This window comes from Grammomys surdaster, unplaced genomic scaffold, assembly GCF_004785775.1.
Source record: "Grammomys surdaster isolate TR1022 unplaced genomic scaffold, NIH_TR_1.0 191, whole genome shotgun sequence".
In the NCBI taxonomy this organism is placed as follows: domain Eukaryota; kingdom Metazoa; phylum Chordata; class Mammalia; order Rodentia; family Muridae; genus Grammomys; species Grammomys surdaster.
The window spans coordinates 2682696-2696470 of NW_021604636.1; the positions used below are offsets into that span (position 1 = coordinate 2682696).

Below are 13775 nucleotides of genomic sequence, written 5' to 3' on the forward strand. Positions count from 1 at the left end.
TACAAAGGTTGGCTTAAGGTGTCGACCACATTGAGCTGTTTGATGCTGATGTTCAGATAAAGATGCATATTTGCACATTTCACTAACCTCTAAGAAGAGACGTGACCATGTCTCTCTACTTGAAGCACAGCCTTTGTGGTTATAAATGTAATGAACTGTAGTCTTACAGAGAACAGACCCAGAGACAAAAATAAGTATTTACATAATAGCAGATTACAATTTCCTTAATTTCAGAGTCCAGTATTTGTGAGTTAAAGGAAATAATTGAATAAAGAATACCATATGAGTATGTTTCTTTAAACTCTTTCTCTTTTTTCTTTCTTTGGAAAGATGTGATAGTGCCAAGTAGCCCACTAGGTGGTAGTACTGATCTTCTTGGGAAGGGAAGAGAATTACAGCTTTCTTTACCACTGAAATGCCCTTTTGTCTGGTCCCCCAGTGATGTAATCTCTGAGTCTCACACAGTACACATGAAATGGATGCTTTCCACAGACATTGGCTGCCTCTTTGCCCAGGCACAGTGAGATTAGTATTGGAGTCAGCGTAGGGACATTTACACAGTGTGCTTGCCAATAATTAATACAAAACGGGTTTTGCACAGCACTGCCAGTAAATACGAATCCCTGCCTGGTAGTCTTTTTTCCCTAGGTCACTAGGCCACATCTTGCTTGTCTAGCCTGACATTATAAAGGTTTTCTGCTGGATGCCTCAAGGTTAAAGTGCATGTTGTTTGGGTATTTCTTTTACTTAAAACATTGTTACCTAAACATTTCACAAACAATTTCAAGATTAATTTGTTAGAATATATTCATTTCTTACTAATGAGTCTATAGTTGTAAAAACAAGAGGATCCACTTTCAGAAGAAGGGTAAAACCTATTTAATTCCAAATAATTTCCTCCTTTCAGGGGCCTGTCATGCCCTGTCAGTTAAAATAGCAATGTCCATTCTTCGTGATGAATGGTTTTGAGAGAGTACCTAGTTTCTCAGTGAGAAAAAGACATAACAGTAATTATTGATGCCACTTTAACATTATATTGACAGTTGTAATCACACAACCTGACAAAAGGTTTGTGTATTTACCCTGTTATATTACATTAGTATAATGATAGTTTTATAGCGTAAGTTTATTACCTGTTGTTTGTCAAATTGGATAGTCTTACCCATTGAACTACCTGGTAAAGGAGGCCCTGGCTATACCATTTAGATGTACAGTTTCCTACATTTCTACATAAAAAATATTTCTATGAAACCCGAGTGTGCGGAGAAACATAATGAAATTCCTTTTCTCTCTTTAGAGTTTTCTTGGTACGGGATAGTCAGAGTAACCCCAGAACTTTTGTACTGTCAATGAGTCACAGACAAAAGATAAAACACTTTCAAATTATACCCGTAAGTATTTCTGACTTCAGGTTTGTGTATTGGAGATGTTTTTAATGCATATGCTTTGGGAGACTTGGGTTTTCTTTTGTTCCTTTTATTAAATGTAATTTGGGAGCTTGTGCTTTGACTAAAGTTAAGTTTGGCAGAAATGGTTTCATGAGCCTGAATTAATATAAGAAATACAGGAATTGTAAAAAATTAAATTTTCCACTTTTCCACGAAATATGATTTAGCGATGTTGTGTAGACCTGATGCCACCTATTGTTAAAAGGCCACTAAGAAGTCCTTCCATGAATGTCACTAACAGATTTTTAAAAAGCAGTGCTTGAAAGCTGCTTTTGCCTCCTTCCTCCTCTAAAAAAAAATATGCTTTTGTTGATGTTTCCTGATTAGCTTCTTTTTAGCCAGATGAAATCACAGGTGCTGTATAGCTGGTACATATTTAAATTATTCTTAGAACACTAAGAAACATCTTTGGCATAGCCCCCTTTCGTGTTTCTATTGCATTGCTGCTCTCTCTCTCTCTCTCTCTCTCTCTCTCTCTCTCTCTCTCTCTCTCTCTCTCTGTGTGTGTGTGTGTGTGTGTTTGTGTTTGTGTGTGTGTGTGTGTGTGTCTGTGATATGCAGACTAGTAACTCATGGAGTAGCAGAGATTTGTTTTGTAAGACTTCTAGAATGCTGGCAATTCCTCTTGAGATGCCTCTTTCTGGATTTTTCCAATAATTGTCTAAAGTGTCCTCCCAGGTTATTTTAGGTTTTCTTAAACTATGTGATTAGCAACTCCAGCAAATATGAAGTGATTCATGCCCAAAAGCATGATGAAAATAAATAAATTAAAATTTAAAAATAATTTAAAAAGAGAAAAGAACCTTAATTGAAATCATCGAGGCTTTCTGCTTAGTACAGGGAGCAGAATCTGCACCAAGAGTAGGCAATTGTGCTATCCTAACTATACAAAACAGTGGGAGAATTAAGAGAGACAGATTGCTTACTCAAATTGTAGACGCTGCTTTTGAATACAAGTGATGTCCGGAATAGTAGGCACTATCCCGTTTTCATTGTCCTTAGTCTTATATGCTTGTTGATTTAGGCTTATGAACACCTAGTATGAAGAGGATTACACTTGTTCTTCTGGGAAGTTGATCCCCTTCTTTGTTTTATTTTAATGCTTTGCTTATTTGTTCATTGGGATTTCCTTTTATTGGTTGGTTGCTTCTTCTCTTGAAGGTGGAAGATGATGGCGAGCTGTTTCACACCCTGGATGACGGCCATACAAAGTTCACAGATCTCATCCAGCTGGTCGAGTTCTACCAGCTCAACAAGGGTGTCCTTCCCTGCAAGCTGAAGCATTACTGTGCTAGGATGGCTGTTTAGCCAAACTGTATGTGACTCATTAAACTATGGAAGAAGAGAGATACATAGAAGAATGATTAGAGAGAGAGAGAGAGAGAGGAAGAGAGCTCACAAGGCTGAAAACAAATCATGGTGAAAAGATTTCACCTGTGGGTTACAAAAAATAGGTCACGCATTGCAAATTAGTGAACTTGGATTCATATTACACTCATTACTTTAAATTTATTAGTTAAAATTAAACCTTATTAAAAAATAGACTTGTGTTCTTGTGTGATTTTACACGACTATGGGTTTTGTTAAATGTGAACCTTTAAGCATTGCTTATTCTTATTTATTTTAGTTTCACCATGAAATGTGAGAGTCCACTGGGGGGTGGATATGCAGGGTTGGGGGCCCATGCTTATAGCTTCAGTACTGATGAGATCAAGTCCAGGCTGTGCATTTAGTGAGACCCTGACTCAAAGAAAAAGTGGTTCTTCAGCTCAAAATCCTGGATTTGATCCTCACCACAGCAAAAGACAAAAACCAGATCAGAAAGTTTCCTTACACAATGGATTTCAGTTACACTACTTAAAAATATTAATAATTATGACATATAACCTGTGGTTCTGTGGCTGGTCACCTCAATATTTCATATGTGTCTTAGGTTCTAGTTTGTAGAATACTCTAGATCCTTTTACTAATTTTATTATCTCAATCAGAGCAGGTCAAATCAAGGATCTCAAGTCTGTAAGGACCTAAACAGCTAACTCCATTTCCTGCTTTTTAGGGCTTCTGTTTAGCTTCTCACTGTGGTAGCTAATCAGCTTGCAGACTTAAGGCCCTGAGACAGTAGCCTTCCTCATCATCTTGAGAACCTTCTGGAAAGCCTCCTCTTCCTCTTCCCTTTCCTCCTCCTTGCTCTTCCTCCTTCAGCCTCTCCTACTCTCCCCCTCTTCCTTCATTTCTTTCTGTTTCTATAACTTTTGTTTCCTCTTTTTGGACATGATAATAGTTGTTCTTAAAGAAATGACAAGAAACAAAACAGCAGCAAACATTAGCATATCTTTTTTTTTTCTAACTGACCTTTGTAACAACATCGTGGGAAAGTTAAAAGACTTCTTTAAAAATATTTCAGAAGTACATAATTTAATCTTAGATAACAGTGATGTATTTTGGTAATGGAGCATGGAATATATTCCCAAGATGCTAATAAAATCAGTCATCCCTGAGAAATAATTATTGGTTGAATTTTAAAATGTCCAATTTACTTTAACATTACAAGCTTAACTCCTGAAATACCTAAAACAGGCCATTTCTTCTGTTAAAAAATACTGTCAAGTCTCTATGAAGACTTAGAGGTATAAGCTCTTCAAGTGTATCAGTCCCTCTTTACCTTCTAAAACAGGTCTAAGTAGATCTAATTATTTCCAATTTATGAAAACACTTTGTGTTTTGAGTTAGAATATGTTTGTTTATTTTGTACACAAATAGGTAATATAAAATATGCTGCTCACAATGCTAAACTCTAATCAATTGACCAATTTACATTTGTCTTTGTTATTTATGTTTCTGATTGAATTCATAATCTACAGATATTATAAGTCAAAGAAAATTACCAAGGAAAGGTTAGCAAAAGAAATCATTAGTTTTCATTCCTTCTGAAAATATGTGTGTGTGCGGGGGTATGAATTTAATGAGATGTTCGATCTGATGATGACAGACATACCCAGTTGTCGGGTAATTTCAAAATATTCCCTAGGAAATATGAATTACTGTTGGATTATCTTCCACTTTGATTTAGTTTTGTTCATTTAATTTGTATGGTTTTAGATAAGGATGAGGAAAAATCAGTGCCATTCTTTTTTGTCTGTTCACGTGTTGTCTTGTGCTTCACTCTCTCAGAAAAGAGAGGAGGGGATGGGGAAGACCTCTGTTCTCTGTTCTTTTGTATCCCCTGATACTGAAAGGATAAGGACATTATTAGGAAATATTTAAATATTAAAGAAAACAAGTTAAAATTATCAGGAGTGTTTTGTTTAAAATTAATTGCTTGTTTGTGTTAAAGTATAGCCCTTGGCTAGTATGACTAGACTAGATGAGTGTTTTGGTTTAGTTCTCTTTCAAGCTGTTTACCATTAGTTAATCAGAGTACTCTACTCCCCTGACTTTTGAATACCAACAATAATACCTGCAGGTGTTTTATTTGTATGTTTAGTCCTAAGATTATAGTGTTCTTGTGGCAGAGGAATGTTACTGGCTACGTTCGAGAACAGTTCTCTGAGCTGGCCTCACTATTTCAAAAGCTGTTCTCCTTACTGCTAGTCATTTGTAAGCTTCTAGGTGTTGTGGATTCATCCATCACCCAGTTGAAACTCTTGGAAAACTTTCATAGAATACCATGAAATGTGTAAATTAAATAGATATTGAGCTGATCATGCAGAGATAGCATTCTGTCTACTTCTGCATCTAGATGACCCTACTGCAAACCCCGTTGTATAGTTTCTTGCTCTGTCTACTTCTGGAACAGTGTCTATTTCTTATGTAAGTCTCCTAGGTTTGTATCTTGTATTCCCCCTGGATGCTCAGTGGATGGTTCACACTTCTTATACTACCAGTGGCATAGAAAAGTTTTCTTTAAGAGGAAGGTCCCTATAACATTTGCTGAGCATCATCAATAGCTCCATGACTACTCTTTGGGATGTATCATCTTTGCCTGTCTTGGCTCCCACTTTCACCATCTGTGATGCTTAGGAATGCACATAACTGGGGTATTGCTAGCAGTGTCTCCAACTGAATGTTCCTTAGGCTACAAGTTTGCTATTTGCATAAAAGATAGGCCAAAACCTTGGCTGAGCATCTCATAATAATCACCTTAAAATATATTGCAGAAATTCCATAAGTGCATTTCTCACCAGCATAAATGTATTCAACTCTAACATAATGTGATCTGTTTTTTGTTTTTTGGTTTTTTTGCAATGAACAAAGTTTACAGAATTTTCAACTTTCTAATTCAATCTCACTCAATGTGCGAGGCAGTAGGAAGCAGGGTTAAGATGACAGTACAGGTTTTACACTTTGTGGGTTTGAATTCCAGACCATTTTTAGTAGCTATGAAGCCTTAGCCAAGTAATATTTGTCAGCTCTGTAGAGTATACCACCTCCACTACCAGCTCTATCATCCTTATCAACACCACCACCAAAGTTGTCTTGATTGTTAATTAAAATCACTCATGTAAGATGCTTAGCAAGTTATTTGGACTCTTAACACATAGAATTTGCACTGAATTATTAGCTATTTAGTGCCATTCCTGTGTTTACTTCCCTTTTCCCCTTCATGTCAGGAGTGATACATTGCACTTTTTATAGTGTGCCTCTACATTGGTCTATGCCTACATTAAGGCTGTATCTTAGAAGTAGCATAAACGCTGCTGCTAGTCCCATCTTTCTATAGGGCCAAGGAGGACAGCTAGACTGTGTTCATTTGTACCAGATCCTACAGAAATCCATAACTGCTTTCACCAACTACACTGGATTTGGCATTCTCAATAGTTGAATCTTCTTTCCACTTCATAGTGACTGACATGAGAGGAATACAGAAGGATGGAAACTTCCTGCATGGGCAGTGTGAAGATGGAGGGAACACCAGGCTAGGTGGGAAAGTTGAAAGAAGTCTTCTCAGCTGCTTTGTTCAATGCTCACAAATTAGAAAACTGCATACAAGTGCCCTTCCTCTGTCTGGTTCTATACTCATATTGCAATTGCCACTCTCAGAAGCTCTTGCAATTAGGAGCAGAAGATGCTGTCATTGCCTTATGTGCTTGCTAACTTGGCTCCTGGAAGCCCTGAGTGCCTGTTATGTGAGAGTTACTTTTAGACATGCTAAGGCGAGTATCGAGTTATAAGCATCTGTCCTAAAAAGCAGACTAAGTGCTATACACTAAATGACAGTGATATTGGAAGGCCTGTAAGAGTTGGGTATACAAAGCCTCTGGTAAGAACTGTATGATGTCATCAGAGGGCTGCAGAAGAGTGCTAGGCAGTACAGACATACTAAAGATGGAAGTTAAGAGTTTTTTTTTTTTTTAGTAAATTATAATAGCTTCTTTGTAACTAAAGTACACAGGCTATGACAACACGTAGCAGAGTTATGGAAAATAGGACTTGAAAGCCATTTCCTGTTGTATTAGGGCATTTCACTGTGAAGCAAAGCAAGATTTTGCCTCAGTGAGGTAAAACCATAGTAAGATGTTTCAAATTTTTGGTTTTATTTTTACCTATTAGACGTCATAAATAGGATTTATCCCTTATTTATATTTTTATGTATTTTATGCCTCTCCAAAATTAAATGAATGGTTGAACTCATTCTATATTTATCTTAAAGTTGAATTAATGGCTCGGAGTTAGAAAAGAAATTGTTGATATGGTGACCAATGCTGGAGAAGAGAATGTGTGTGTGTGTGGGGGAGGGGAGCTGATGGAAGAGAGATGCCTTTGAAACATATTTTATGATATAGTGCATATATAATAGATATAGGATAATGAGAAGAGCCCACTCAAGAGCCACGGCATGAAGAGAGAATTGCATGGAGAGGACAGGGGTGAGTGGGTGAGTGAGATGAGGGAGGAAGAAAGAACAAAGGACACCAGGAGAATAAATGTTGACAGGGATGAAAAATAAATGATTCTAACAGATGACATCAAAATTGGTTTCCTAAAGACCTCTTCACACAGGAAGGTGACATCTTCAGGTCTTAGGAGGGAAGATGCTTACGGGAACAGTGACATATAGAAAACGTGTTTCTCACAGGAAGAGTAGAATTAGAGCCCAAAATGAAGAAGGGAGACAGTTAGGAAAAAAGAGGTGGAGCACAATGGTGGAGCAGTTGGGGCACAAGGAGAAAAATAGTTGTTGAGAAAGTAGATCTCCATGGGTAAAGAACTAAGCAGTGGAGGGATGGGGATTCTAGAATTGTAGGGGGGAAGATCTATAGTAAAAGATGATAAAATATGTTTGATGAATCAACTAAGGCCAGCATGGTATGTGAGGGTGACGAAGGTGAAGTTGAAGGTGATGGTAGATCACGTAGATTCTTATAGAACATGGAATGTGATTTGGGCTTCATTCTGAGGGAAACAGAAAGGCTAAGTATGGGAATTTATAGAATCAAGATCATATTTATATTGGGTTAGGGCCCTTCGTGATGCTTCACAAAACATGCTCAGGGGGCAGGCAAGAGTGAATGCCTTTAACAGCACCATTCATAAAAGTGAAAAAAGTTAAACCAAGTAAAAGAAACTGGCCATAACCATAATGGATAATCCTGTGTATGCTTATACTGCTGTGAAAAAAATGTCTTCAACCCTTGATGAAAGATTTGTCTCTGAATGTGTGTCGGGATGTTCATGAACATGATATTAGAAGCAATTGAACCCAATAGCCCTGTAACAGAAAAGCTGTGGGATGGTAAGGTGTCTTTATATTTTATCATTTTTATAGTTTGAAAATGAGTGATTATGCTTTTAGTAATCTAAATTTTACTTCATAATAGGTAAATATATTGTTCAGGAAAATTAGTCAAATAACATTCTTGATACCTTTTTAAATTTGACAATATTTTGTTTGTCATTACTAGATTTGACCTTGTACTGTTTTCTCTAAAGCACACATTTTGAGTATTTTTTCAAGTCTAGTTTTTCAATCTGGACTATTATGAAACATATACACTCATTAATTCCCAATAATTGTCATGACCAATGTGTATGTATGGCATGTTCCTCAAGGAAAGAAACGAAGTCGAAATGTACCTTTTTCTTAGGCTGTGGTCTTTATCACTGAGAGGAGCTAGAGAATTTTCATTACAAGGGCTTGCTTTTAACTTCTGAGTTCAATTTAGCTCCCAGCTTTTCATCATCTGGTAAAGACTACAAAGTGTTTCAACAGGAAGCTCCCCAGGCCTCCTTCAGTGATAGCATCCTGATCACAGAGGAATAAGATCCAGGGAGTCTGAAGGTTGTTTGAGTACTTCTGAGAGGACATTAGTGTCTTGTTGATGCACATCACACTGTTAGAATGTTTCAGTAACCATAAAGGAAAATAACTTACCTGGAGTTGTGATCAATGGAGCGAATATTTAGTTCCTTTAGAGAAAAAAAAATGTGGTCTCCTCTGGTTATATGGCAGCCCTATTCTTCTAATACGTTCCCTTAGTTTCTAACAGAAAATAATTTAGGCTTTGCGCTTTCTTGCCCCTGTGTGTCTTATCTTCTTGGTACTTTTCAAAATTGTCCTTCACTTCATGCTATAATTATGAACTTAAATTCATTACATTGCTGCTTTCATGCAAGTTCTATAACCCTGCATATTAGCCAAAATCATCTGTGAAGTTTCTGAGGAACTGGAAGCTTAGTCACTATATTTACAGAAAAAATGCTTCTACCACGCATTAGTTAACTATTATTAAGACTGTCAAATGTCCCACAAAGAGCTCCTCAATACCCATCAGTTCCCTGGAAGCTGGAAGGTACGTACTTAAAACAGTTTACACAAAAAGAAATATCTTCATGAGTGAAAAAAAATAGGTAACATTAGCAAAAATAAAACAAGTCCTCTTCAAGTTTTGTAACTTGTAGATGACACAAGACTGCAAATACTGGTATTTACAATGAGAACGCCCCATGCACTATGGCCTAAATATTCCCTACTAGTTTCCCCTCACATAGTAAGCTAAATTCATCTGTGGCCCTTGTTCTGCTTGCACAAGTTGTCATAAATGATTCCTGTTGTGTATGTGTTTTATGCGCTGCCTGGAAGATTTGGAAATAGTTTTAGAAGATTATGTGGGTTTTATGTGTGCACATGTTCATGTGTGCATACTAGTGGAAATTAGAGGTCACTGTTAGGCTCTCTTCCTCAGTAGCTGTCCATCTTATGTGTAGACAAGGTCTCCCACCGAACCTGGAGTTCACTGGTTGTTGAACTGGTTTCAACTCTCTCCTTCTCTCCACTATTCAAGGGCTGTTACAAGCACAGACCACAACGCTGGCTTTTTTCATGGGTCCTGGGGATCGGGGCTCAGGTCTCCGTGCTTCTGAAACAAGCACTTTATCTACTAGGCCACTTCCTCCACCCCTTTAATAAGTTTTGATTGATATGGCGATGAAGTTTTAGGAAATTGCACAGTAATTATGGAAGAATCTGGTCCCATGGATGAAGTTGTATCTCTGTTCTTTGCAGTCTCCAATGGGGAATTTGTGTTTTGATCTCTGTATGATGTTGGTCTTGGGGCAGTGATGTCAGAAGTGTTAATGTTAATGCAGTGTTCCCTGAGGTGTGCTTTGTCAACTAAATAGGTGAGAAATTCTCTCAGCATTTCTGCTATACTTCTACAAGAGTGCCCCAAATTTACAGGGGCAAGAAGCCTTCCAGATCATTCAGATTCACTCAAGAATCAAACTAAATTTTAGAATCATTTCTTAACTTCGAGAATCTTAATTTACCGGATGTTTCTTGGCACATTGGTCTTATCCAAATTAGATTACAAGGAAATCCACCCAGTTCTCAGCAGTGTAAGATGCCAATATAAATGTTCATTATGTAACTCTGAAAATATTTTCTTTGCTTGCTGAAGTTTTCTTATTTCAAATTCAGAAGCATAAGAAATTTTTATCAGATCTACTTTACATAGAATAGTTATCATTTATGGCATGAATTATGGCTTTGAAATTATGCATTTGGTTCATTAACTGCAGTGACTATACATGTGGTACAAATACGTTTAACATCAAGGAAAGACATAAAAACACAACACAGAAAGCCACCAATTCTCTTTTTGAATCCATGTAGGGAAACACTGAAGACTCCAGGTGATGTTAGTGGACAGCCAGTGGATGTCACCAGCGCGCCATGGATTTGTATTGGAATCAAGTGTTGTTTTCCCTGTTATCTCTCAGGATTAACTGGCTGGTGGTCTTGTACCTCATAACATCCAATATGTTTTTCCCTTCCCTTATAAATTATTGACTGACTCTGCACCAATTAGTCCTACCAGTTGGTAGGTTTGTTATCAAGTTAAGCTTCAAGACAAGAACCTGGACTCAGATGATTAAAAATTTAGAAGCAGTTGATTAAATATGCAGCTAGTCTGTGAAGTTACTTCTTGAAACTATTATGTTGTCTTTTAATACTGATAATTTGTCTAATTAATAAAAAAGCAGGAAAGCATGTAAGAATGCGTGAGTCTTTAGAGAGAATCAGGGTAAATGTCAAGAAGTAAGAATAGTGTTAGGACACATGTACTGTGTGAGATAGCTATAGGTATTTTAAGAAATTTTTTTTTCAGAAAACTGTATTTTTGAATGCCCCAATGGTTATGGAAACTCCATGTTCAATCAACGTATGGTCTGAGGGCTAATTAAGTACATTTTGTAAATGATATATTTTTGCTTTAATTAAAAATCTCAGTGACTGCAATATACTTTGCAACTCAGAGGTCTGATGTGCTGTCAGCAGTAAGACATGAATGGATCCATCCCATTGAGACCACTGTTGAGAACCCATACCCCTGGCTTACAATGCAGCTATATTTTAGCTGTCACTGGAGTTAAGACATCTCTCTAAGCAATTCTGAACGTCAGTTTTTAGGTTTTAAAATGTATATATCTCTAGATTATGGCTGCCTCTCCTCTGTTGGAAGGAGTTAAGATTCCACCCAGGTCTGGCCACTGCCCCTAATATACAAGCCATTTATACTGCTGGTGCTCATTTCTTCCCCTGTGTTACTGTGCAAATAAAACAAGAGAAGAGATAAGTAGTCATAGATTTCTTGGCTATATTTTCAGTCCTATCATTGGTTCTTTGATTAGGTAATTTTCACTGAGGAAAAAAAATTCAGTAAATGGAGTTGTGCTGTTCTGATACCAAAAGGAAGAAAACAGAAGGGCTCGAACTTGCTTTCAAGTCTTGAGGTGTCTGATTCATTAACCTTAGGTTTTGAAAGGGCTCAGTTCAGTAGATAATACTGTTGTCATGCTTTCTAAGGCCCAGGCACTTCACTGAATACACCCCATGGTAGTGCATTCACTAACAGCTGGCAGTGCAGGTGAGCATCATTGATACCCAAGTTTGATAATATGGGACAGAAGTTATCTGTCAAGTATTTTCGGGAGCCTGTTGAAATCAGCCTTGTCTGTGCTGCTCCATAAGATTTAATCTAGTTACTACAATTGGAACACTGGAGTCAGGGCTGCTTGGAGCATTAATGTTTGTTGGTTAATCTTTGAACCACAATTAGAAGACAGGGGAAAGTGTTCTCAGTCTTCAACATGGACAAAACAACAACAGCAAATGAATATGATTAATACTCTTCTAACTTCAGGCCAATCTGAGGTTAGCTCTAGGATTGATCAACTCTTCTCATGCTAATCTATGGATATAACTTGTATGCAGTTATATACTAACCTCACTTCTGCTACAGAAAGAAATATGCTGTTGCAGTCAATATCAAGGAATGACAGACTGCTTTCAAGCTAAAGGTGTTTTTTTAGGTCATTAGGAGCTATGTATTCTAATGGCATAAGATGATTAAACGTGTGGAAAAGTACTATGGGTAAATAACATGGTAACAAATGATTTTAAATCTAAGGAATCAAAATTCTATATTTACCAAAAAAAACATGTTGGTAGCATGATTTATTTTCTTTTCTCTAATAATTTAGGATTTTTTATATTGTAAGGATTCTTTTAGATTTATTTATTATTTTATGTATGTGAGTACTCTATCTGCATGTACCCGCATACCAGAAGAGGACATCAGGCCCCAGCATAGGTGATTGTGAGCCAATTGAACTCAGGAACTCTGGAATAGCAGAAATGCTGTTAACCACTGAGTCATCTCTCCATCCCAGAAGGATTGTTTTTAAAAGCTACTCATTTTGTAGTTTCTCAAATGTGCTGATTTTCAGTGGCCTGACCTGATGGAGGATATCTTTATCTGTTTATGTTTTCTTTTCAAACCTGGCTGATAAAGCCTTTGAGTAGAGGAATCTTGTCTCTAGGTGCTTTAGCTGGATAGAATTTGTGGTGGTGGTGGTGGGGGTCAATATTTATTGGGAAGATGGATAAGAAAACTTTACATTGCAGGCATAGAAGGATTGAGGAACCAAGCTTGCTTACTAACTCTGTGACTTAAGATAAATAACTTCTCTGTACTTCAGTTTACATTTACGTAAAGAATTGTCATATGAATCCAGATAATATACACAAATCAGAGGACATCAATTGTAGCATAAAGTCCTTCAATAAATATTACTTAATATGTCATTTCCTTTTCTTTCCTCCTTGTGAATATAATAACCATCTCATAATTATTGGTTAAAAGGATAAAATGACCATTACTGAAACCACACAGCTTTTAAACTCATGCCAGGATTATTGTGTCTATTCTAACTAAACTTTTTCAGTGTCTGGTATTCTACACTTGATCTTAGACAAAGGGCCGAGAAGTGATGTGTCTGGCATTATAATTTTTTCTTTCTCTCCCTCCTTTTTAAGGAGGCTGTAGTAGGAGAACACTTGCCTTGCATGAATGAGCCCTGGTTCATAGTCAGTGCCAATATTACACCAAAAAAAAAAAAAAGAGAATACAGAAACGTAAATAGCCTGAGCTCTCTGCAACCCTTCTGGGCTATGATTTTGCTGGTTGTTGTGTTTGTTCTGGGTAGGTTCCTCTGCCCTCTTTATGTATCTATTATCCCATAAGTAGACTTTTTTTTCACCCAGGGTTTCTTTTGCTATTCATAGTCTGACTGTACTTCAGTGAGCAACATAAAAATACAGCTTTTCTTTGAAATCATCCAAGAAAAAAATGTTAGATTTATGCAGAAAATTGTTCTTTCAAAAGTTTACATTTATGAGTACACATTGACGAATGTACTTTGTCAAATTAGCACGTTTGAAACAGACTGTAATGTTCTTTTGAACAAGGAATTCACTTCATATGCTACTGTCTAGTCTCTCCAAGCTGTCTGCCAAGATAGGCAGGAAAATATGGTCTGATTTGA

At 37.0% G+C, this 13775-nt stretch overlaps 1 protein-coding gene across 2 annotated transcripts in view; it reads left to right on the forward strand.

Annotated features, from left to right (window-relative positions):
* Grb14 (growth factor receptor bound protein 14) overlaps positions 1–2990 on the forward strand; it is a 104546-nt gene extending 101556 nt beyond the window's left edge. For both annotated transcript variants that reach the window (XM_028769200.1, XM_028769201.1), the window contains 2 exons: positions 1298–1391; positions 2610–2990. In XM_028769200.1, coding sequence (XP_028625033.1) covers positions 1298–1391; positions 2610–2756 — 241 coding nt within the window. In that variant the 3' untranslated portion in view covers positions 2757–2990. The remainder of the gene's footprint in view (positions 1–1297; positions 1392–2609) is intronic.
* Positions 2991–13775: the final 10785 nt, after the last annotated feature.